At 39.1% G+C, this 26,579-nt stretch overlaps 1 protein-coding gene across 1 annotated transcript in view; it reads right to left on the bottom strand.

Moving 5' to 3' along the window:
- ppargc1a (peroxisome proliferator-activated receptor gamma, coactivator 1 alpha) overlaps positions 1–26,311 on the bottom strand; it is a 53,230-nt gene extending 26,919 nt beyond the window's left edge. Inside the window, exons 1-3 of the mRNA XM_015377295.1 lie at positions 26,119–26,311; positions 23,740–23,919; positions 281–475 (exon numbers count right to left, since the gene is read on the bottom strand). Of these exons, the coding sequence (XP_015232781.1) occupies positions 281–475; positions 23,740–23,919; positions 26,119–26,166 (423 nt within the window). The 5' untranslated portion in view covers positions 26,167–26,311. The remainder of the gene's footprint in view (positions 1–280; positions 476–23,739; positions 23,920–26,118) is intronic.
- Positions 26,312–26,579: the final 268 nt, after the last annotated feature.

The following is a 26,579-nucleotide window of genomic DNA, read 5'->3' as shown; positions in this document are numbered from 1 at the left end:
TGGTTGGTTGGTTGGTTGGTAGGTTGGATGGATGGGATGTATGTATGGATGTATGGATGGATGGATGGATGGATGCAAAGTTATAAAGAAATTTATAAAGCTGTCTGAAATAACAGCTTTTTTCCTTACTATGTTTTCAACTCTTTTCCCTACCTAGACATGAATTCAATAAAATTCAAAACCAGACAATTTCAAAGCTGTGTAGGAACCCAAGTATTCTAAATAAATATAATGAAAAAAATCACACCCCAGGTTGCAAACAATCTGAAGGTTGCATTACCAAAGAAGGCTCCTCAGGCTCTGGGGTGTGAGGTGAGGCATCTGGGGAGGAGGCACAGCTCCGGTCACTTGCATTGGTCACGTCCCCATCTGCCAGGGCCTCAAATGAAGGGAGCCCGTCCTCGTCCACCGGGATGCTGTCCAGGGTCTCTGTAAGCACTGCCAGTAAGTTGGCCTCATTTTCTTCATCTATCTTCTTAGAAAGGGGGGAAATGAAGAAGGCAGGGAAAAAACACAGAAAGACAAGAAATATAGGCCATATTAGACAAGAGAAGCTGAATTTATATTTTTTAGAGTGGGGTAATGGCAGTGTTTGCATGCACTTAAGCTTTCACTGTTAATATCTTTTGCAACAGCTGCTTCATTCTGGCAGGATTCAGAGCAACAAAATCTCCCTGTGCACATGTGATTCAAGTGTGTCCTCATATTTTAAGCATACGGCTTACTGGACCAAAATAATATGTCCAAGAGGAAAACCTTTATTGAGACTGACAGAAAGAAGACAGGGGGTCCATTCTGGTATAGAGAGTTTTAATGCAGCAAGAAAAAAATAAGCAAAGGTTGTCTCTACTATTTAGAACTAAAAAGGTTGGATCCCCTATAAAATGTAGGCAAGCATTAGTCTAATGCTAAACAAACTGGGTATGTTTAAAATGCTTTGACAGATTATATGTATTTTAAGGAAAAACATGAGTGTTTACTGAAAAAGTAAAGCATTCTGATCTGGTTTCAGAACTTTTTTTAAATGTCAGATTAGAAAAACTGATAAAATGCCTTTTTTTAATAATTATATCATTATAAATGGGAATCTAGGGAACAATCATGGATAGCTGTTGGACTATGGATAACTAAACAAATTATAAAAACATAATTTGGTAATTAAGGACAGAAGTAATTAAGTACATAACGTGTTGCCAATACAGTTGCACAGAAAAGTAAGCTGCTAACAGTTTTTACAGTCAGAAATCCATTTTATTTTTGGGTGGATGGAATTTACCACCAAACTAGGTTAAAACAGTGAGGCTTTAATCTGGTTCTAATAGAAACTTTTTAATTTTCACATATAATTTGTCAGTTGAACATGGACTACATAAAAACATGCTCCAACTACAAATATTAATTGACAAATGATTAGGAACAAAAACATAAAAATTACTAACAAATGTTGTTAATCAGTTAATCTGCTTTCTTGAAGAGAAATTAGAATAATCTAAAAATGGTACTCATAGATCCTAATGATGTCTGGCCTGTAATGGATCAACACGGTGGGCTGGAGTGGGATGGTATTGGCTAAGCAATTCTTAGGAATGGCAAATGAATCCTGCAACTGATTTAAATATGTAGTTTAGCATCAATTTCAGCCTTATAGTATGATGATTAATTCACAGATTAGATTATGATGAATCTGATACCGATTCTCATCCAAGCGGAAGGAGGGAATAGCAGAAATAACAGAAAATGTCCAAATGCAGTTTACTATTAAGACTGACAGGGCAGCTTGTTTGAAAGTAGGGTGGATGTTTTCTAGTGCATGCATTGCCCTGTCCTGTTTACAGGCAATGCAAGTGTAAGAAGTGTTCTTGGGCCCCAAAAGCCCAGAAGGGCAACTTTAAGAGAGTGGAAAGATAAACAGTATTTTGCCCTGGGACATTCTGTTGTCAGCCGTAGAGGAACAAATCCCTTTATGCAGGATTATCGTCACTTGTGACGACGTGGCCATCATTATGCCGTGGGGAAAAGTCAGGCAGCTTCTTGGACCCAAAATTCGAGTCCAGCAAAGCTGCACTGAAACAAAGTTAGGTTAACAAATAAGAAGGCACGCTAAATTAGAAACACATCTTTACTTTTCTCTGAACTAGTTAAGGTTGTTATTCAGGAAATCATTGAGCAATTTTTCCCTATCAATATAAATAGTCAGTTATTATTAAAAAATGATAGAGAGGACATATTTCACAGAGATAACACGGTGTACTGAAGCCATGCTGCATTGGCAGCTAATGCCTTGCAGGAAATTGCTCTGTATGAGGTGGCATGCTGCTTAATTACTTGCAAGAAGCTTTAAAATCCACTGTGCTGGAACATAGTGCTACTGAAGCCCTCACCGTTTCTCCTGCTTCCCAAATCATTACCTGAGCACTAAGCAAATTGCTACTACCTGCTGATAAAGCTCAGGCCTCGGCTTAGTCCAAAAAGACATCTTGCGCAAGAAATTAAAATTTAGTATAATTTTAGATGATCACAAATGGGTCTTTGATGTGCCAGCCATCTGTTTAGCCGTTACTCATCAACCACCCAATCAACTGCATACTTGGGTGCAGTTTTATCCATCTCTTTCATCCCACTTAAACCTATAAATTTGCATGCTAAGAAAAATAAAGTAATAAATTGCCCCATTAAAAGCTAGACTCTGTATGTATGTCACACTTCACAAAGGAGTTGGGTGAATTTATTGGGTGAGGTTCGCTCAATTGTTGCTTTTTAGCTCAATCCTGTTTGAAAAACATCCACCAAATTTGCAGTCTCCCACAGGTGCTATGTATCCCCGAAAGATAACTCAGAAGCAACTTCCATATTCTGAGAGACACACTTGTAAAAAGCCTGAGTCGTGATGATCAGGAGGCAGCCTGCTTGCTTTTCCTCTCGCAGAGGCACTTGCAGGGCCAAGTGGGGATTTGAGAAACTGGGGTAAGGAGCAAACCACAGTGATAGTTTCTACCCAAGAGAGAAAATGATCTAATACCTATGGCCAGGAGGACAAGTTTTTCCAAACCAGCTAAGGTATCATCATCAACGCTTTAAACTAACATGAGTCTGCTACCAATAACTAATCTCTTTCTTTTGCATCAGTAAAAAAAAAAAAAAAAGAGCTGTAACCGTGTGACCCTTTGTAAAATGACAGAATAACCTGCCAACAAGCTGACATTGTTTATATTGATCACCACAGCAGCAGCTACTAAGAGGAAGAGAGGAAAGGACAAACAAAGAGCGGAGAGGGAAAAAATTGTCTCTGTGGAACCTCTTTCTCGGCCATCTCGGCTTAATGGACCTCACAGATTTAAAGAGATCTTAACAATCCCGGGCTAATTGTGGGATCACTATATATTAACCCTGCTCCAATTCTAAAGGGTGCAATTTTGAGGTAGTTTTACTCCAAATGCCTCAATTAGCCATAAAACACACTGGCACAAGCTGGCAAAAAATCTCAGTTCCCTCCACCAACACCACCCAATCTTCCCCCACATCACAGAGAAAAGAAAGGCAACCCAAAGTTGCTCATTATTGGGAGAGGCCAGTTTGTTATCTAGAGTGCCGTCTTTGAGATTGTCCTTTTACTCTTTCATTGGGTCCTACAACGTAAGCATTGTGCTCTAGGATATACCATTCACAGTGCTGATAACAGAAGGTGAAGATGACGTTTTTAATACACACTCTTTATGAACACTGGGATTTATAGAAAATTAGATCTACTTATTTTGTGGAATTCCAAATTCCCAAGCAAATTCAATGTTTCCTGTCCATCTAGTATTCATGCATTAAAATGGTACAAGGTGATACTACAGTATATTCTGTTAAATACAGATACCCTTTTATTCTGTTGTTTTGTTTTTTTTTTCTTTTTGTTTATTAGTTTTTTGTGAAACACAGAACATGTGAACATATATGCTTTATGGGGACAGGAAATAATTTCCATGATGTTTTTTTTTGTTTTTTTTTTTATCACCAGTCATCGATGCATCGACTTTTCCATATTTTGATACCAAGCCACAAATGTCTTTCTATTCTACTGAGAAATGTGTGTAATAGATTAAAACAAAGTAACCATATAGTAACATTGGAGGAGATGTAAAGCTCTGCAGCTAAGGTGGGAAAATCTCTTCTAAAGACAACTATTGGCCATGCCCTTCAAAAACCTTATGGAATAGTGGAAAGAGGGAAGCTGTTAAATAACCCACGAGTAATCCAATTTACAGTTTACTGTACCTTAAGCCTCAAAAAACTGACACTGCACATTACCTTTATCAAATTAGCACAACCATGAACTATGGTGGTGGCAGGCTCAAACTAACAACGGAAAAACAAAAAAATTAAAAAGATAATTAAAGGTGTCAAAATTTGAGTTCAGGATGATATCAATCTTCCAACACAACAAAAACCCTAAACATACAACTAGAACAACAGTCTCATAAAATAGTCAAGATTCTTTGAAAAAAAATTGAAAATGCCTGCTGGCATGCCCTCCATCCAATTTCACTCAATTTAAGTATTTTTACAAAATTGGGGGGGACTGCTCTACTTTACAAAACTGCTTAAAGTGTTGCCTTTAAACATAATTAAAGATGTTTAAGTCTGTGGCTTTAAATTGACATTTTCTGAAATTGACTGTTTTTCTTACCAACACGAATGCTTTTGCAATTCACTCTACATTTGCTTACCTGGCCACAAATACTCGTAGTCCAGTCATCAATTCCTGCCTTTCATTGCATACTATCACTCGCTATTTCCTTTGCTCCTTTTCACTTCAAACTTTCCAAGATCAAAAGGTTAAACAACAGACAAAGCCTTCTAATAAGGGCACAATCAAAAGTTTGCAGGGAGAGTTGAGGGATTCATATGTATGTATAGCAAGGGGGACACAAGTATCAAGTCATCACATCTTTACTCTGCCAAGAAATACAGCCATGGATTTGATAAACAAATAATGTCATTCTGTGTTATTACCCTCAGCCCCCTGATTTCAGAGGAAATAAATCAACGTCAACCGTGCTGTTAAGGCGTTAGTCAGGCCCGACACGTTGGCCGGTCACGCGGGCACAACATATGGTAGAAAGGATGGAGAGAGGGAGGGAGTGAGGTATGGCACAATGCGTAACGGAGAGAAAAATCATGGCAGCCACCAGAGACGTCTGGTCATTTAGTATGAGCTTACTGAGATGGAGAGAGGGTGATTATGGCCTATACGAAGCGATGAAACCATACATAACACTGTTACGTTTTACTCTGAGTGTGTGTGTGGGACAGTCAGCGGCAGGCAGCAGTGTCTAGGTCTGATGGTGTTCCAAATCATGAAACTAAATGTTAAACCTTCATCATGATGAGAATTGGGAATGGCTCACAAGATGTACCCACGAATTGAATGCCTTTTGCGGTATCGTTGCAACTCTAAAGCCAACAGGGCATCTCACTTTTTAAAATTATTTCCTAAGTAAATGATCCAGTAGACAGGTTTCACATGTTCTGGACACACCAGTCACAGCAATGGTAGGAAAACTGTTCTAAATGCAGCAATATAATTGGCTTTCAAGTGACTGGGTTAAGTGGTATATCTTTCGAAGATGGAGCTCTTGAGTTGTATTTTTTTTACATAAAAAGTACTCCTAGCTCAGTGATTCTCAGTTTAACTGTGTCACATTTTTAGATATTTGACTCATTTTAACATTAAACTGTTTTTTCTCTTGATTCCAGCATGCTCTATTTGTTCCCAAGAGAGTACATGTGCCTCAGTGCTTCTCGTTTTAGAATAGTTTCTCTTCAGAGATATGGAGCTATTAGAACTACTTTTGGTTTTCTTCTGAATAGAAAGTAATCTTTGATGAGGTTCTATATGTTTCTTTTTGTTTGTTTTTTTCCCCAGTCCTTAGCTGGTTAAGGTTTATAGAAATTCAAGCTGGACCTAATTCTGCAGTTTGCTTTCCAGTTAAGAGATAAGTTTGTCACCACGGATAACCTTTGTCTGAATTAAGGCTCTCTGCAAAGTCGGGGTGCAGCGATACTGCAAAGGTGAAGTATTCGGCCCATGTATGAAGGTGTTATTTATCAACGATCATGAGTTCGAGTCCTGGCCTGTTGGCCATTGCCACATTCAATCTCCCTCTCTTTAAAGCCTATGTCCTGTCAACTGACTCTAAAATATAAGCCATTAGGCTAAACAAATCAAAAAGAAAAAAGATTGCTTTGAAATAAACTTACGGTAGTAATGAACCAGGCTAATTTATAAAAAATACCTCTGGATTTTATTTTGTTAATATCATTGGATTAGATTTAAATACACTTTTATTGACTTTCACTTATTTGAATACTAAAAATCTGAGTATAAATGTTGCATTTTGATATGTGGACCTACCGTATATAGTGTACATATCCCATTACCTCTTTCTTCCTTTGGTACTTTCTTCTTCTCTTTTGACAATTTGAGCTGATGTAACCAGTAAATTTCTTCACTGTGAGATCAATTAAAGCAAGCGGCATATCTCTGTTTAAAAGTTGATGCAGGTGATAAATCAATGGAGCAATGACAATGTTGGTAATGAGGAAGAAAAATAATGCAAAGGTGAGTTAAGGGAGAAGGAGAACTGCTGTTGCACTAGCTGACACAGGCCAGTTCCAATTGAGACACCTACTCAGAGGAGTTTGGCTATACTGCTCTCTCTAGTTTTCATTTAACCAGTGACAAACCACCTGAACTCCGCCACCAATTTGTTGAGATCTAAAGATATCACATTAAACTTTTCCAACTGAATAAACAAAAACAAACAAATAAAAGAATTTGCTGGTTTTCATGGTTAGAATCCAAAAGATCAAAATCCATGGATGTAGATTGAAGGGGAATGTATGGATCTATACAAATTAATCTAACATCTACCGGAACACAGAACAAAAGGCCTGCGGTTGTCTGTGTATGAACATATGTTATCAGACAGCTTATCCAAATACCTGATAAGCCCACAGGTTGTTGTGAATGCTGGTAAAACCTCCCAATCTAGTCTCCTCCTAACCCAAGATGCTGTTGTTTTCCTATACCAGCCGTTTAACAGATGGTCCAAGCAACTATTTGCTATCACCAACCAAATCACACGGCATCATAATGACTGGACACGTTCTTCTTTGTTTTGGCAGCCACTTCCCGAATGGCTTGGCATGAGGAAACCCTGATTGCTGTGATTGCTCCAACTGTGCCTTGCTATGATGGCCACAGCAGGAGGAGGGAGAGAAAACAGAGATTTGGAGACTCAAATAAAGAATATTCAGCTAGATACTGAGTAGGGATGAAGAATGGTGCTACTCTGCACCTCCACCCCTCCTCCTTGCTAATGGCATGCAAATAGCTATTTGCTTAAGTCGGCAGCTCTGAATGTGCATTTCTAAGCAAGGGGCCTTTGAACCGACTGTTACACTGCTGATAATGTGTTGGAAGAACACAGGGAGGGGAACAGATTAAGCTCAGAGAGGAAAAAAAAAGACAGAGCACAGAGACTGTTTCGGCTGTCCATCTTTTTGCCACATTTTCTGGCTGGAATGCCAGCCTGTCATTAGAAGCCAAGTGTAGCTATCCATAAAACAATTACATGAGGACACACACAGAAAAAGGCTGGTCATTTTGATTTTGACATTTACATAGATCTCCTACAGGAGTAAAATGGACCAGAATTTCTCGCTATTATCTGCTTCTGACACCACTTTCACACACACACATACGTGCAGGTAACTGCACAATGCGGCTCCTGACCTTTCAGGCCCTGCCAAGCTCATCGAGGGTTTGTGGTGTTCCATTTGTCAAAATAATGTCTTTCTCTGAGAATTTCCAAAGTGAGGAGAACCCGGATGAAGAGGACAATTTAAAGTAGTTGATGGTCCTTCAGACAATAGACACACAAAGGGCTCTTTCTGCAACACCATTTCAATAAACCATTTTGGCAGCTTTTCCATTCGACTCTGGAATTAATTAAACAAATTCAAGTCAGTTTCTTTCCTTTATATTCAACATGTTCCCATTAAACATGTTCCTTGTGTGAACTTTGTGCGAAAGGGATGCACATATAGTAAAACTGAGGAATAAAAACAGACATTACACATAAATCAATCTAATCCCTGCTCAAAACACGAGGCAGGTACTTTGAGAATAGATGGAGTCTTTTACTGTTATACGGTAGAAATACTGGAAGTTAAGATTAGAATTATATCAAAAACTAGAATTTTTGGGGGGTATTTGGCCTTCAGGAGGAAAAAGTTTGCCGTTTAAAGCTTCTATCTTGTATCATATACACACCGTACCCAAACACCTCACTATCTTATGTCTTATGTCTAAAAACGTGAAGTCATTAATGTTGGTCAAACTTTTTGGTGACAATTTTAAACATTCAAAAATCCTTCAATTTTAAACATTGTTGACATTGCTGAAATTGGTCTTATGGTCTTATGGAAGGAGCTACAAGTATTTTTTATTTTATTTTTTTTAGAAATGTCATAAATCAAACAGAGCTAATGGAATTTTAAGGACAATACTTTTTTAGAAAAGGTCCAGCTGATTCCAAAACAGTTTTTTTCCTCACTGCCATTAGACTGCGGAATGTTAAATAAAAGGGAAATGAATGTTGGAAAAACTGTAAATCACATGTCTATCTCATATCTAGTCGTATATTTACGTTTGATCATCATGTTTACATTTTATCACTGCTTTACTTAAAGAAATGGAAATGTCTTGAGAGCTGTACAGAACAAAATTTTGTTTTGTACACACTCTATATACTAATCGCTCCATATCTCTTAGGAGAAACTATTCTAAAAAATTGTCTAAGTAACAAAGATATAAAAAGTCCTGCTTTCACAATAAACATTAAATAAAGACTAAGAACAAATGGATGCATTGTTAAAGGACATTACAGTTTTATAAGTTAAAATGTTTGTCATGCTCTTTCTGCAGTTTTCAGCCCTATACTATCATCTCTTAATAAGATGCTGAAGGAGCTAAGATTAATACCACACTGTCCCTCCACCTACTATTGGTGCTTATCAGCCAACCAAAAAGAGCTGTTTGATATTTCCTACTGAAAAAGAAAAGAACATGTGTTAAATGTGTAGAACCTAAATATGTGCCATTCGGTACTCTTTCTAAGGTAACGCAGTTTAGAAAAATAGATTTTAGAATATTCTACAATATTCCAAGAACTTTCTACCTTCACTTAGGTGCTTCTAAACCATAGTCCCTCTCTCTGCTTAAATAGTTTGGAAATTTGTTTCCTTTAATAATTTGTTTTTTTTTTAGAGCACAGTCCACAGTTGAAAATCAGTCCACTTTAAAATGTAAGTCTTGATTAACTGGCTAATAAACTCTGACATAATTTGCTTACAGTGGAGAACACAAGCAGCATATGCTGTGAACTCAAGAGAAAAAGTGAGCCCCTTGCATTTCTCCCATGGACAAAAAAAAACATTAAGGTTCATATGAAATTGAGGGTAAAACATCACAAACCAGAAACCACAAGTCAACATAATTTTTGGTGTTGGTTTATTTATTTTTTTAACAAGCTGGCTAAAGGTAGTGGAGCCTTATTCAGTATAATTTTTTTCTTTTTTATTCTGGTTTGTACACAATTTTGGCAACACACTCCCAAAGAAGCAGCTGTTGCAATTCTGTGATAATGTCCAGGCAGATTGGTCAGTTCTAACAAGTGTAATGTGATAGTGAATAAAACCAAATTATGGTAGATAATAAGAGTGTAACGAGACATGTATTTATCACTGGATATTTCGTTACAGAATATTCAGTATGAAACAGAGTTTCCACACAGTACAACGGCTTACAGGCAAACAACTACAGAACCAGAAAAGAGAACAGACAGGCTTTGGCTGCAGGACATCATGGCTAGCTGCAGTTTTAGAGAGAAGCCAGATCTTAAAGACCTCCTTCTGTCTTTGAAATCTCTTGTTTGGGAGCACTTCGCCCTATGATCTAGTCTGTGAAACAAACATGTGGAAATAGAAAAAAAACGAGTGGACAAGAAAAAAGCAGTATGCCATAATTCTTCAGTGCAGATCAGTTTTACGTCTGGCTATTTGTCAAACTTCAATTCAATTCAGTTTATTTTTATAGCGCCAACTCACAACATGTCATCTCAAGGCATTTTACAGAAACAGTTCAACTGGATCTACAGTCAGACTGGTTCAAATTCAAAAGGAAAACCAGCTGATTTGCACCGACTTATTTATTCTTCAGCCATCCCTCACACCAAACATCATGTAACGACAGAGGAGAGGAAAATTCAATTTTAACAGGAAGAAACCTCCAGCAGAACCAGGCTAAATGTGAGCTGCCATCTGCCAAAGCCAACTGGGGTTCAATGAGACAGAAGCAGACATACATAAAGAATCAGAGAAACAAAAGGCAATTTTTAACTAGCTCCACAGACGGGCCTGTCCAGGAAAGACAGTTAGGCAGATGGGATCTGATCCAGCTCCAAAGTCAAAGGACAAATGAGAGCACATACAGTTAGAGAAACAGGGCTACACTAAAAAAAAAAAACAGACCAAGCTCCAACATCTATAAACAAAGGTGTTGATGGCAGCAGCACAACTAATATTTCTCTCCATGTCATAGCCAAACAGGAACAGACCAGAAGAAGCTACTATGATGAGAAAAGACAGAAAGAGCATGAGGTTTAACTAAAGAAATATTCAGAAAAGGGAGATAAAGATAGAATAATGAAAACTGGTCTCTATGTCCTTTGGCATTCTAAGCCTATAGCAGCATTCCTATAGAGATAGCTCTGGATAGCTCTAGAAATTCCAGAAACCACTAGTAAACCTGCAGATTAAGAGGGATGTGCTCTGTTAGGAACAAAAGGAACAATCATATCTCTGATGTAAGATGAAACTTTGTCATTTAAGGCTTTATAGTGTATGTGAGGAGGATTTTAAATTCTATTCTGGATTTTAGAGGAAGCCAATGAAGAGAAGCTAGGATAGTAGAGATATGATCTCTCTTTTTAATTTTAATCAGAACTCTGGCTGCAGCATTTTGGATCAGCTGAAGACTTTTAACAAAATTTTGTGGACTTCCTGAAAATAAAGAATTACAATAGCCCAGCCTTGAAGTATCAAATGCACTGACTACTTTCTCAGCATCACCCCTGGAAAAGATATTCTTATTTTTTTATATTTAGAAGATGAAAAAAGGGCATTCTATAAACCTCTTTGCTATTGGATTTAAATGACAAGCCCTGATAAAAAAAAACTTCTTTTTTTTTTTTTTTTTTTTTTTACTCTATTATCTGAGATCAATTTAATCCCATCCCATGCAAATGAATTGACTGACTAATCAGCTTCTTTGTCAAAGACTCTGGTCCAAAGAATATAACTTCTGTTTTGTCTGCATTCAGGAGCAGAAAGTTGAGTCATCCAGGTTTTTATGTCTTCAAGACTGTAGTCTATGCAATGGGTTAGTTTCACTTGGATTTATAAACAGATATAGTTTAGTATCATCAGCATAACAGTGGAAACTAATCCAATGTTTTCTAATGATTCTACCTATTGGAAGCACTGATCTTTGTGGTACTTCACAGGTAACCCTGGATTATGAGGAAGATTTATCAATAACATGAATAAACTGAAATCTGTCAAATAAATACGATTTAAATCAGCCTAGCACTGTACCCTTAATTTCTACAAAATTCTCAATCTTTTCTATAACAAAGTTATGATTGGCTGTATTACATGACTTGTCCATAGTAGCTGCTGTGGCACTTAAAATTGATGGCTGGATATTCAGAGCTAATAAGACTAACAGTTACTGTACATCACATAACTGCAGAGTGAAACATAGAAAGCAGAGTTCTGCAAACTCGGGCCACAAATGAACAACACAGCAGCTTGAATGTAGCAGTTATACTAAAGGTGGTTGTGTTAGTGTGGAACCTGGAGAGGACTGGAACCATAATTCCAATATGGTTAATATAATGAAGGAAGCAGGACCGGACCCCCAAAGTGGGTGTTTTGTTCATTAAATCGAGCTTTACGAAAAGTAACATCATTCCAACATGTCTCCAGAGTAAAATTTGGTAAAATCAGCAGGAATCTTCTTTCACTGTAGCGCACGAGTGTGCACATACTTAAAGGAAAACAGGCAATACTTAATGTACTAAACATGTCCTTCATTCAGGGTTTCACTACTTGTTGGAACTCCATTTACAAGATGTATCTTCGACAGCAGTGTACACAACACGGATCGACAAATAACTAAACAATAAAGCTGTAACTGCCTTGACTGACCAAGATGTGAGAATTGCATTGGAGATAACTCAAGTCAAGGCAGCCAGCAGAGAGAACCTGGGTGATAGATACACTGTGTGTAAAGAATTTCTCCCCAAATGCACAGCCCTTGACCCCAGGCTTTAAGGCCCTTCCTCATGTGGCTGATAACTGTTGGGACAAGATCTTCATAAGCCTTATGACAGAGATTGTGAAGATGGAAGAAAAGGTAAAATATTCATCTCTTCCAGTCCAAAAGCAAGCAATTAATGAACTCTATGGTGAGCTCTACAAGGCTCTGGGGAGAAGCAAGCCAACATTGGAGCTTGCAGTGAAGACAGTAAACTCCAATTCATTTGACTCTGACCCATATCTGAGGTGGAAACCAATAAGCTCACATATACTCATACTGCCAAGTTACCTAAACTCTGCCTTGCCATGCAAACTACCTCTGTCCCCAGTCAGGGTATTCTCTAGAAGACATTGTATGTAACTACCAATAGGTCTGCACCTTTTGCAACCATTGTAGTAGAAAAAATGTTATAGTATTGTATTTATATGCAACACATTTAAGAAACTTTAAACTGTAAATTGAAAGCAATTTTCTATTTTTGTACTTTGATTTTAATTGTACTTGAAGCAGTTCATGTTTACACCAATGATATGCAATTTTATAATTTGCGTTTTTGCCTTTTTTGTATAATGGTACGTTTGGAATTTTGGTTTTAGCATACCTATTAAAACATTTTTAAGTATTCCCTGTCCAGTTCTAAAGAGCTTTACATCTGCAGGATCATAGGGGGCTGTTGTCTATCTTTAGGTGTCAAGGGATAAGAGGTGAGGTACAGTGGCGGAGCAAGAGGGATGTTTGGGCAATTTCCACCCCAGAAGAAATCCTTGCCACCCCTGCTGGTGACAATTGGAAAAGCATTGTGTTAAACGGAATATACTTCAACAAATAAACATAGAAGGGCTAATATCCTCTGATTCAAAAATGACTGAAAATGATGTCTGCTCTTTTTACAATAAACTTTATGCTCTGGATCACCCAGATTTAAACCCTGAATTCTTCTTGAATTCTATTAATATGAAATACACATCAGATTCTGAATGTGAAACATGTGATTCTACTCTAACAATTAATATTTTTTTTCAATAATTCATAAAAAAAAAAAAAACAGCAAATAGCCTGGGTTAAATCTACTAAATACATGCTAACACATTTCCTGTGGAATATATAGCAAATAACAGGCAAAAAAGGTCCCAATAAATTACTGTAAAATTTTTGTCAATACCTTTAAAAAATAATGACACTGGATACTGTTTACAGGTCTTGGCTATATATGAATTAAAGTAATGTGTTATTTTACATCAGCAATAAACATTAATAGTTTTTCAGTTTACAACATTATCTTGTTTTCCATTCAGATTACATGTATTACCTGGTAATTCAATTTACAGGTAAATAGCTGTGTTTTCATAATACAATATTTCTTACTAAGTTAGTATTACCTTTGAGTATTACTACTTCAATTACTAGTCTTATGAAACGGACAAATACCGTCACACCAGCATGAAGACGCTTAAAGAACTTGTCGTTAGCAAAATCTTCAGCAACAATCACAGAAATTAGGTAGAATTATTCATATTGGTATGTGTAATACAGTATATTGGTGTATTGAGAGCCTTGTGTATGAATTGAGCGGTATAATAAACATGACTTACCTATGACTGATTATAGTGGAGATTGTAGATCAAACTAGAGATACAAAGCTGAAGTTTGCTTCCGATTCTAACTTCCAATTCAGGAAATGAACAAAGAATTTTTTGCTACATTCAGCAACTTTAATCTACCCTAATACAAAACTATAGCACCTAGACAAGTAAAACCTGGATAGAGATTATTCTAAACTACTTGTTAGATAATAAAAACCAGGTCTGGGATTTGTGTCCATGTCAGAGCTAGACCACTTCTACTGGACACAAAACAGTTTGTTTAAATTGGTCTTTATTGAAGTTTCACAACTCAGAGAAATCAGAAAAAATCAACTTTATTGAAGATTCACAAATCCCAAACCTGGTTTTAATTCTTCTATAAATGGCTTAGGATAATCTAGTCTAGGTCAGATATCTCTAAGGGTTGGAGTTTTAGAGCTAGACCTCTTCTTGTGTCACATGGACACAAAAAAAATGTCTTATAATCGGTCTTTATTGAAGTTTCTGAGTAACTCCTTTGTAGTCACATATAAACTTGATGAATTGGAAACAAAATACTAGTAAAAAATTATATTGATACTCGATTATTTTTACTTTGTTTTCATCAAGACACCTGAGCTGCTTTGATGAGCTCCGATAGATCAGTGTGAAAAACATCTGATCCCAGACTGTTCTCTACATCCAGTCTGTTCCTCTGCTCAGATTGGATGTGTGTCACTGCTGAAGGTGAACTCAAAGAAAATTTTCCTTTTTGGTTGAAGCTTGTTTTATTTTTTTAATAAGATCCTCAAAAAGCAGAACAGATCTAAGCCCTATTTTATTTTACTACCTAAGAAATAAAAAATGTTCATGTACCCCTTGCAATGCACTAGCAGGCCACTCAGGGTACGAGTACCTCCGGTTGGTAAACACTGCTCTAATTAAACCCTAAAAATATTGAACTCCCCAACTAATACCTAGCCACCCCTATTTTAAAAGTCTAGCTGCGCCAGTGGTGAGGTACAACCTATATAAGTCACAGTGAAGGATCAAATAGAGGCTATTTACCTTACCTATTATTTACCTACTTTACAACAATTATTATACAATTTCATGTTTTCTGTTTGAAAATACCAGGAATTTTTTCCCTTTTTGGTTTAAAGAAATGTCCATGAAAGCTTTCACTTTAGACTTTGACAGCAACTGATTAGGGGCAAGTGATTCATTCAAGCATCAACTAACTCATGCGGCAGCAGAGGCTAAGAGAGCCTCTTGAACTGTTTGAGGCCTGTGCAGACTGAAATGCTTCAGGAGAGGTGGGGTGAGGGGATAAACCGGAGAACGAAGCATACTGGGGACATGGTGTGACTTAGCTTGATTACTGTTTTGTCTGTTTTGATTTTTCAAACAAACTCTCAACAGAGAAAATTAGTCCTAGGTGTGCACAATCCTGTCCTGTAGTAAGGATAGACCCAGCAGGTTCGCCCTAAATAGTACAAGTTGATAACAAACATGCATTCCACTGATTGTCTCCAATTGCACCCACCAGTGACTGTCTAAGACTTTAATGGGTGTATGATTTTTTTCCTTTCCACTTTTTTGTTCTTTAAAGGCATTTCATATTTTCTTTAAAAAATAAATAAATGGGGATTCTTTTCCCCCTAAAGACATGTTATATTTATATGATTGGCATATCATGTATCATATAGCTCAAATTAACCATCTTCTTACCTCACAGGACAATTTACCTTGTCTTTGATTGTTTTTAACTGTGCATTTAAAACTGAGAACACAAATCTTTCCATTGCATTGCAAGGACACTGTGACGCGACTCTAGGAATTGTGGTTTTACCATTCCCAAACTTTGGAATATTAAATGATTCAAGGGAGGTTTCCCTGTAAGTAAGCATTGCACCATGTGTGTGCTAAGAATTAGTAGTGCTACTGGTAGTGGTTGTGAGGAAGGCGGGATTATTGGCTTAGTGTTTTGGCCAGGTTAAATTGAAACAGGCCTGAAAGGCTCTTAGTGGAGATTACCCTAGGTACTAAAAATAATAATTTTGGCCTAACACCCACCCACTCACCCAGCCACCCACACAAGCAAATGTGTCTTGCCAGAGAAACATCTAATCTTTGTATCAGTTACGTAAAGACACACACGATAACGCAGAAGTTGGCGGCTCTGGTGTGATGAAAGGGAATGGTATTCACAGAGGGGGGCATGGGATCAGCTGGGGCAGCAACACCAAACATGCATCTATCAGCAGCAGAGGCCTGTTGGGATCAAGTGTGCGAGGGAACAGGAAAAGCAGCCAAACAGAAACCGTCAGACCCAGAGATGTTTCCTTGCTCTTTTTCCAAACATTCCCCAGAGGGTTTTTTTTTTTTTTTTTGGCCACAGCCAACTCTCTGTTTACTATCTTTTTATTTTTTTCTTTCCTCCAATGCTCCCTTCTTCCTTCCAGTCCTCCTTTCCAGAAGCGACATTTGTGGGCCAGAATATATTTGTTTAGCCACTGCTGCTCCAAACTTCCCATCAGCCAAGAACAAATGCTTTGCCTCGGGAGTGGGAAGACAGAGAGAATGGGGGGAGAAGGGAGCCCACAGCGGGTTGGGAGCTCTTGTTGTGGAGTGGATCTGACAGACGCTCCGAGATGACACTGGCTTGGACAGCCCACGTCTTGCATCCCTCGCTACTATACATCTGCGCCCATTTGTCTACACTTCTCTCTCATTTGTGCATCCCAAAACAGTATGGCTGCTCGTCTGAACGCCGGGTCTGACAGTGATGGAAGATTTCTTCCATCAGACAGTGCAAACAATGCATCAGTGCAGTAAAAAACTGCAGGGAACCTGAGATCAGGAAAGCTTGGTGTATTCTAATAAGACTCACTTGAGAAAATCATATTATACAGTAGAATATGATAATTCATACACCCTTTTGCTGGAGCGGTGAACTGGTGCGGGTGGCGCACTCTCAAATGTCAGCATAAATTTGCAAAATGAACGCGAGCAGCGTGCAGCAGGGGAGAAGCAGGGACAGAAAGGGGTTTCTGCCGCTTGCGTGTGTGTATTTAGGAGTGTGCGTGTCTTTCAGCTCACAGGAGTATATCTCCAAAAAATGTTTTAGCTGATCTACACTTGCATGTCTCTGCGCGAAAGGCTGGGATGCCTGAGAGAAAACGTTAATCCCAACACGTTCTACCAAACTCAACTAATCAATCTATCCTGTTCTTATTTACTGTTAGTTCCATTACCGTTTCTACAGGGAAAAAAACCCTATCTATCTTCATTTTCTACAAATCCAGATTAGTTAGACCCAGAACCTTTAGGCTAATTCTATGTACCTCTGAGTTATAGTCATTTCTGCATGAGCAGTTATCTAAACATGCTTGATGAATATCGACCTGAGAATTGCAGGTAGGAGACAGTTAAGCACCTATGATCTTTTTGTGTCAAACAAGCGTGGAAGAAACAATATGTCAAGGATTTCCACTCAGGGTAACTGTATTGCCCAATATTTTCAGCACACCCACAGCATGATGCTACCACCACCATGTTTCTAGGTAGGGTTGGTGTGTTCAGATGTGGTTCAGCTATGCAGTGCTGGATTTTTACAACACAGCACTTTGAATGTTTGGCCAGACTAGAGGAGTTTTTCTAGCCTGGGTGCCATTCCGAACTTAGTCCCACCCACAAGGTTTGAGGTCGGGAAGTTCGGTCTGGCATTGCTCCATAGTAGCGCGAGTATGATCGCCCACTCTCTGGCGATCCAATCAAATTGTCAGGGCGGGCTTTATACGATGATGGACAGATGATCAACAGTAACGTAATCAACCATGTGACCAAAGTGTGCTTGGGTGACAACAACAATGGCTGCCGCTGGAGAGTTGAGGTGAGTAGATTCTGCTATTAGGTCTGTTCTAGAAGATATCGACAGCAAATTAATTTTAAAAGAGGAACAGAGAAACGCGATCAAGGCTCATCTTCTTATTCTAGGCGTGCAACTGCACGCTTAGATTTTTGTTGACAACAACTATGCGTCGCTTAACATACGTCACGCACTCCGTTGCTCTTATTGGTTGTAGGTCTATCCAATTGAGTGCAGAGGCATTTTTTTTCCTGGTTCGTTCAAAACACGCCCCATAATCACAGCTCTATGGAGCAGTATCAGACTCATATTCTGACTAGAATTGAGTAGGACTACGTCAGGCTAGAGTTTTTCCACAGGCTGCCTTTTTCCTATACAAGTCTTATGGGAAACCAAAAACTCCTTATTGCTTTTGTTTTAGTACTCCCTTATACACAGCTTGAATTCTTGAAAGCCTAATAGGTTTCCAGTAAACAGATTCTGCCGACGAAGCTATGGATTTCTGCAGCTCCTGAAGAGTTACCATTCGACCTTTGGCTGCCTTTCCAAATAAATTCTCCATCTCCTGTCTTTGTATGTTTTTTAGTCTTGATAGTTCTGCAGGTTTGTAACACTTAAGAGATTGTTAAATAAACACAATTTCCCTTACACCTATCCATTTGATTTTGGTCTGGACTTTGACTGATCCATTCTATGACATGAATACAGATTGATGCAAACCATTACATTGCAGCTTTGGTTATGGGCAGTGTTCTGCTGAAAAGTAAACCTCTGCCTGCATCTCCAGCTGTTTGAAGTCCCTTACATAATTTCCTTTTATTTTTCAATATAGGTAAACTTTTTGGTGCTGCCGACTCAAAGAGGTCCTGTCAACCGATTTGTCTATCTCATTAGCTCTTCTAGAGTTAGCATGGGCCTCCAGGCTGCTTCTCTATAATGATCTTCTCACTTCCAATTGCAGTTTATACAAAAACTATTTTAGAACCCTTAAGCCACCTCATTGGCTATGTGTTAGCTTTAGTATTTACAATATGGATCCAACTAAAACAAAAAGAAGACATCCAGAGTAATACTGACTGCAGTTAAAATTTTGAACTATAGTGAACATAAGGCACAACAAAAAGGAGACAAAGCTTTCTAATGCTGTTTGAAGACTGATTCTATCCTACCACATCCTCACAATTACATAAAACACAAAGACTTAAACACAGACATATGTGGGCCCACATGTTTATAATCACAGCATGTCTAATATCAGAGTAATGCTTTAAGCTTTGCTATCTTATTTTACTACTTCCTAAGCCGTCAACATTTTACTTCCAATCCAGAGGCTTTGGGTTTGGTTGGCTATCATCCAAGCTTCTCCTTCTCCATGTGACTACTTCTCTACCCATCTGTCCCTCTGCCTCATTGTGTTTCCCCCGTTTTCACCTCGTCTCTTTCTGCTCTCTTCCCTGTGCTCCACCTGTCCATCTATCATCGAAACACCTCACAAAAGGAACACATGCAGAAGCAGAAAGCATGTCAAACGATAAGCCTAGAGCCAATTTTCCTTCCAAATCACACATGCCGACTCGGAGCCAACAACAGCTGTAAATGCCGTCATCTGCATATGCGTGATGCGGTCGCCGCCGGGAGGCGCCCGTCTCCAGAATCCATGAATGCCCAAATCACTGTGGAAGCAAATTTCCATCAATCAAACAGCTGAAGGTGGAAAAGAAACCCAAGTGCCGACCCTGCGGTTCAAAAAGACGTTGGGTCACACTTCTGGTGCTGTTATGTTTGGCAGATCACGGGGAACTTGTTGGACCGGCTAGCCCCTTAACAACTGCAGTCAGAAATAGACCGTGGACTTTCGCGGTCGGCTCATTTTGAAGAGGTGTCAAATACGCTGGGGCCATGAGCGATAGCCGCTGTGTGTGTGTGTTTGTGTGTTAAAAGGCAAGGGGTGTTGTGTATCGTTCCCCACATTTTGTGTCAGGGACAGTTGGGATGAAGGCAGGGAATGAAGCAAAAGGCCAGCCAGAGGACAGCTTGTGATCTGAGGACACACGCTGCTCACAGTACACCACCACATATGTACCCAGACAGAAACACAGACGAAGAGACGCATTTCAGCTCCTTAAAAAAAAAAAAGGATGCAGTAAATTTCCATTACGCCATTAACAAAGTTTTTTTTTTTCCCAGGTCTAACTTTTCAAGCCTTTATTCATTCACTACAATGCAACATACAACCGTGAGCTGAATAGAATAACCAAGTGCAATAGAAAACAGCAGGTGTTTGTCTTTCCCTCAAAGCTGCAAATCATTTCAACAGCTGACTGACTGAACCGGTGAACACAGGTTCACACATCCAAGGAGCAGATTGTTTTGATGGTGATATTTAAAAGAGGGGGCCTCAGTGTGACAACTGCACCCAGCTGTTACACATGTAGCTTCAAAACAGCTCTGATAATCTGCTACCGGCTGGAGCACTACAGTGCATTATTATTAATGTAATGAAAGGAGAGGCAAGCAATGTAAAGAACCCTGTTTGGGTCCTTTTCCTAATCTGGACATTTATTAACACTTTCTCTAAATCTTCAACTTCTCAATGGATGTTTCTCTCCTCCGTGCAGAGGCCAGTGTGGAGGAGGTGCCTGAATGCAGCTGCTGCCCCAGCCTTCTGATTCCTGCCAAGCAGCAAACTTTCCTCTGTCAGATTAAATAGGATTAGTCGGCCCTGCTGTATGATGAACTCAAAGCTTCACATGGTGACTGGTAACTTTCCAAATATGTGAGGCAAAAAAAAATCAGGGTATTAGTTGGTTTGACAATTCAAATTACACAGCCCAATTACAGTGCCATGTAAAAGTGTCCAGTGAACTTTTCACATTTAGTCATCTAAAAATCACTAACATCAATGATTTTCCAATATTTAAATCAATATTCAATTGAAATATTAGGTATAAAACCAAAAACAGCTTCCTGAATAAATACTTTGTTGAATCACTTTTGAAATATTTACTGTTTTGCACATCTTCAGACCAAATGTTTGGGTCTTCTTAGTGAAAATATAGAAAAGTTAGGACAAATGGAACGTGGCTGTCAAAATGATTTGTGCAAATATTGCATTAAATTCTCAGTTTAAGTTTGGTTTGGTTTGTTATATTTTACAGATAGATTTGCTCTTATCTTGATAGTTCTTTGACTTATGGCTGGATCCTCTGTCCTTTTTAGCCTCTGACATGTTTTCTTGCAGGATCACCCTTCATTTACTGTACATCCAACCATCTTAACCAAGATGACGAAATTCTTCACTGAAGAAAATCATTCTCACTGCATAATGCTGGCAAAACTGTGTTAAACTGAGGGGATGCTCTTAGGATGATTAACAGTTTTAAATTCCAGCCACTTATTTAAGCCAACAAGCTCAGTTTTTCTTTCTCAACTCACCAGTGCATGTCCAACACATATATGCGGTGTCCCTAAGCTTGTTGAAAACTACCAAAAAGACCTTGTTTGGCCTACTTTCAAGAATTGTTTTCTACTCAGAAGCCAGATATCTTTTGAGGGCACAACTTATAGAAATCACGATCAAAGCTTCTCCTACCTAAGCTGTGAATCTCTGCAGCTTCTCTAGTATTTCCATGCATCTCCTGGCTTCTTCTCATAATAACTATCTAAATGTGGAGCCTGTATATTTGCAGTTGTGGCCCAGCTTTAAGAAACGTATCTCTATTGCACCCCATTGAGATGGTATCTGAAGGAAATTAAAAGCACTCGATTTTAATTTAGGGAATAGAAATGCGAATAAAAAGAGATATTCCCGGTAACTTCACAGTTTTATAACATTTTCTGATAATATATATCCTAAACCTTTAGAAGAACAAATAAAATTTTCTGTTTCTGGTAAAAGTTGATTAATATCCATGGTCTCTGAGTTTTAAAATAATTTTTGGACTGCTGAGGGTATGAAAAATCCCACCTGTTTATTGCAATTTGCCTTTTTATTTCCTTTGATTCAGAAACACACGTGCTTAGTTGCGGGAGCTCGTGCACACACAGATGCATGGAGACACGCTCTCATCCTGACTTCATGCTCAGAGCAAGTTGCTCTCATCAGGGGATGCAAAGTTCTTTTGTGTGCTAAAATGACACACATACTCGCACGAGCACATGCATACTCTCTCATTGGTATTTTTATCTATCCCCAGAGTCACTTGGTGGCTGCTAGCCATATTACTCTACAAACTACAGAGAAGCCATGGTCACACCAGCTAGTACTTAAGATCCCCCACCCTTCATGTCAGCAGTAGTATGTCTGGGGTAGTCTACAGCAGGGAGAATGCAAGGTGATACATAGAGCCAAACACGGAAAGAATTCAGTCTGTTATCATCTGCTGCCTGCAAGACCTCCGAGGATACTTGCACACATTTGCACAGAGACAACACACAACAGAGGCCCTGAAAACGTGACCACATGACAGGGCCAAAGGCGTGCACATGCACTGGCTCCTCACACAGGTTTTTTTCCTCCTGAGGCGAGGCTAAAGCATCCAATCTCAGTCTTTCTTGTCTATCTCTGGCACTGATAAAGGTTTATAATGAACTGGGGACTAGAACTCAGTCCCCAAGACTGATGGCTTTATGGCCTCAGCCAGATCATCACCCTCTGTGGACTTTTGTTTGCCACCGGGTAAGAACAGCAAGAGAGCCAGGAGAGAAAGGGGGGGGCAAAGATTAAAGTTTTACACTTCAACCTTTGAGAAGTATTTTGCAATATCCTCTGTTCCCATGTCTACAGTTTACTATGGACACGTTCCCTCAGATCTGCACCGCAAAACTGAGTTCAAGCTGAAATAAATTCAAAAAGTTATGATAAGGCAGCCTACCGTCACAGGTAGGAGCCAAACTAAGGGACAAAGGTCCTCTTGTGCCTTATCGACTTTTCCCTTATCTTTTGTACTCAAATCTAAAATTGTGTTTGTAAACTGGTAACAGTTGAACAATTTGTTTGGGTTGCATTCAAGAATGTGGCTAACTGCTGTGTTCAGAGTGTCTGTGTTCTCTTGTCTTGGCATCAAAGTGAGGACCATTTTCCGAATTCCATCATCAAATAGAGTACTGTTTGTCCAAATTACTGCAGTGCAAATATGCATTGTATAATGCACAATGAAGCTGCAGGAAACTCTTATGAATGAAATAATGCTTTAAGAGCTACACTATCATGCCCCAATATATCTAATTAAAGTGACATTTATGTGCCTCAAATTGTTATCTAGTTGCATTCAGATTATGGCTTTGACTGGAGAGGTGAGTAAAGCTTTTATTTTGAGCCTAGCATATGAAGGTTAGAATTATAGGCTTGGTATCATATTGCATCCATGTCTGACACTCTAAGTTAGAAAGGAAGTGGTAGTTTAGTTCAAATTGTTGTGCTAATGGAGTTTGCTAAAACACTTCTTGTCAGATTGTCTGGCAGCACTTAAGTTTCAAAAGCATCTAATAAGCTTTGACTATTTTAAAATCATTTCTCTAGCCAAACTGTTAGATTTCTGAGGCTATAACAACTTAGTTACCATTAGCAGCTAATGAAGCCAAAGTTATAATTTCTTTCAAAAGTAGTAGTTGCTGGATTTCCCTATTGTACTAACAGAATCAACTTTTGAAAACTTTTTATGGGGTTATCAGACAAAACCGGCAAAAAAAAGCACAGAAAAGCCTCCAACACTGGAAAAATAAAAGATAGATATGATATTGAAAGTATGTAAGCATTGTGAGGATAGGACAGCTACAGTTACTGATTGGGATGTAAGAACCTTTGAATTTATTCAACTTTGAGTTGCACTGTTTTTTGACAGAGTGCAGAAACAGACTTCTGATCAACTTACCTCGAAAAAATTAGATGCTTCATTCCCATACTGAGAAGAAATGATCTCTGATTGGTCGCTGTACCATTTAAGGCCTCCCAGAAAGCTGTCGGCATCCAAGTCACTGACATCCAGCTCTGAGAGGTCAAGTTCAGGAAGGTCTGGGCAGAGGGGCTGGTCTTCACCAACCAAGGCAGCACACTACAGAAGAGAAAAAATACAAAGATAATTAGACATGAGGTAAACACACAATTTATCACTTAACTTGGCAAATAAACACAAAAAAACATCTTCTAAATCTTAGAAAGTGTCTAAGATTAGAAATTTTTGTATTCATTATGTCTCTTTCATTTGACTCCCAAAGTGCACTTAACAACTACAATTAATATATAACTTCTTTACCATCACCTCCATTTGTCATTAACAGGCCTGCTATGAGGGCGCTGTAGGTTTTTCTTTCTTTTCTTTTCTTTTCTTTTTTTTTTTTTTTTTTTTAAGAACTTGCAACCTGTTTCCATTTAGCTTCTGTCAACCTCCAGTACACTGTGTACACTGTTATTGGAGGGGCCATGGCCTCCCGGCTACTAAACGCTGCCTGTTGACATTTTGTTATTCACCAGCCTCTTTTATGTAATCTAGTCAATGTGTATACTGTTTGTAGCAGCTGCTCCTGCTTTTTGGGTGATCAAATCATCAAGTCTGGCCCTGGCTGCAGACTGAAGAAGGGCAGGTGCCTCAGAGAGTGGGGAGAAAGGGAAGGTTGACTCTCTTTTGCAGAAAAAGAAACAAATCTTTGGCTTCAAACCCAAGTAATTATAAGGACCATTCTCAGGTATTTATATTTTGGTCCCATCAAATGTAAAACAAAAGTGTACTCTATCTATTTTGAATGCAAACCTATTTATTATTCTTCTAAATACACATTACGTGCGTTTATTTAGGCAACAAGAGAGACATCATGAGTCACAGCAACGAGCCTTTGCTCCCTCCAGAGAGGGAGTCGGGTTCGGATCGGAGGCAAAAGCTGGGGCAAGGTGATGTTGTGCCAAGTTGTAAAACCCGTCCAGATCTTGATGTCACAGTTCGTGTTTCCAAAGGAATTTGCCAACACATTCGGGACCGCGATCAGACCGCTGTGGTGATGCAAATTGCAAAAGAGAGGTGCGACAGATTCACTTCGCAACGACAGGTTGACATGATACATTTAGGAAAAACAGAATAAAATGCTACAGAACTGTTCAGATATTCAGAGAGTGGACGTCCTGTACTCGAATTATGGCACGGACGTCTTGTACACTAATGAAATAGCGCCGCCAGCCAGGAGATCAGGGTGCACCACTGCGCTCCAGCGATTTTTACGCACGCATCGCGCATTAAAACACCTGCACAAATAATAAGTGGAAGTAGGCATCCTATTTGTTTGCAAAGCAAGCTTTTAACATGGAACCCTTCTACAGGATAAAAAGAAGTTTTTAAAGGTGTCTGTCTCCTGTCGCAGTCCAAAACAGAACCTCACCGAAAGCATACCTGAATCAGAGTGCAGTTACGCACTTAGTGCTTATATTTGTTCTTACAGCGCATAATAACACAAAAAATATTATGCCAGGCTGCAGTTATGCTAGAAAAATGAAGAATAACAAAGCAGACAGGGAAGAAAAGGAAAAATACAATAAAGAATCGGAGAATTAGGGGGGATTTGTTGAATACGCATCCTTTGGTCAGTCGCCTTTACTTATGTCCGATGAGGAATGGGGGAAAAAAGGAGCTGAAATCAACAGAAGAAAGATTAAATATCATCGACCCTGGATCTGGATGATGACTGTAAAGCAATGATGCTCCTGCCAGATAGCGTTGCTTCTCTGGTTTGGGAGAAACCTTTAAAAAGCTATCCAAAAAGCAAGGAATATCAGAGATTATCACCCGCCAGTGGATTTCATCTGTCAAACGAGAAATACCTGACTCTGAGACATTTCAGTCATTTCAGCAGGAACAAGCCCCCCCTCAACCCCTTGCACTAGGAGCGCGTTCCGTCCGCGGCTGGAAAGAAATTCTCCGTCAGCCTTGCAAGCGCAGATCCTGCAAGAGGGTAAAAGCGGGGATTCTTAAAAAGAAGAAAAAAAGGGATCCTTGACGCGCGCCTGACAGCCACTACATGTTTAACTGAGGTGGAAAACAGGACTCCGCATGTCAAATATCCCCTTGCAGTAAATCCCTCGCATCCTTAACCGCCGCGTCCAGACGCGCGCTACACCGGTGCCACTAGAAGCGGAGGAGCAGGAGGAGAGACTTATCCATCGTTCCAGGTAAAAGCAAAAGGGGGAAAACTCCAGAGGACTAAAAATACAAAAAAGGATTGTCTTTTTTGTTTGTTTTGTTTTTTTTTGCTTTTAATGCGCTCACCTCTAATTCTGTCCACACCGAGTCCTGGTTACACCTGTCCCACGCCATCCAGAAACACTGAATGACGCTCCGAGAAATAAAAAAAAAAAAAAAAAACGAAAAAAAAAGGGGGGGAAATAAAATCAAGTAAAAAAGAAATCCACGCACGCTTCCCACTCGCTCTCACACAGGCAACTGCTGCCCCTCGCCGAGAATGAACCGAGGGCACCTGTCTTACTACTGCTTTCCATCACATGACAAAGCTATTAAAAGTAGGCAGGGGAGTGACTCCGCGTCCACTCCACTCGCCGGTGACGCGCGGCGAGCGGGCGGAGTCTGGCAGCGCAACATAGTAAAATCCCGCTGGGGCACTGCAAAAAAAAACATCTCATGAAAACCAGTTTATTATTGGGACAAAATCTGATATCAGTAAAAAAAAAACGCCATATATGACCAGCATAAGACCAATTTATAATATAAAA

This window comes from Cyprinodon variegatus, unplaced genomic scaffold (assembly GCF_000732505.1).
Source record: "Cyprinodon variegatus isolate N-32 unplaced genomic scaffold, C_variegatus-1.0 Scaffold151, whole genome shotgun sequence".
Lineage (NCBI taxonomy): Eukaryota > Metazoa > Chordata > Actinopteri > Cyprinodontiformes > Cyprinodontidae > Cyprinodon > Cyprinodon variegatus.
Note: the sequence above shows the minus strand (reverse complement) of the source record. Positions and strands in the feature narration are given on the sequence as shown.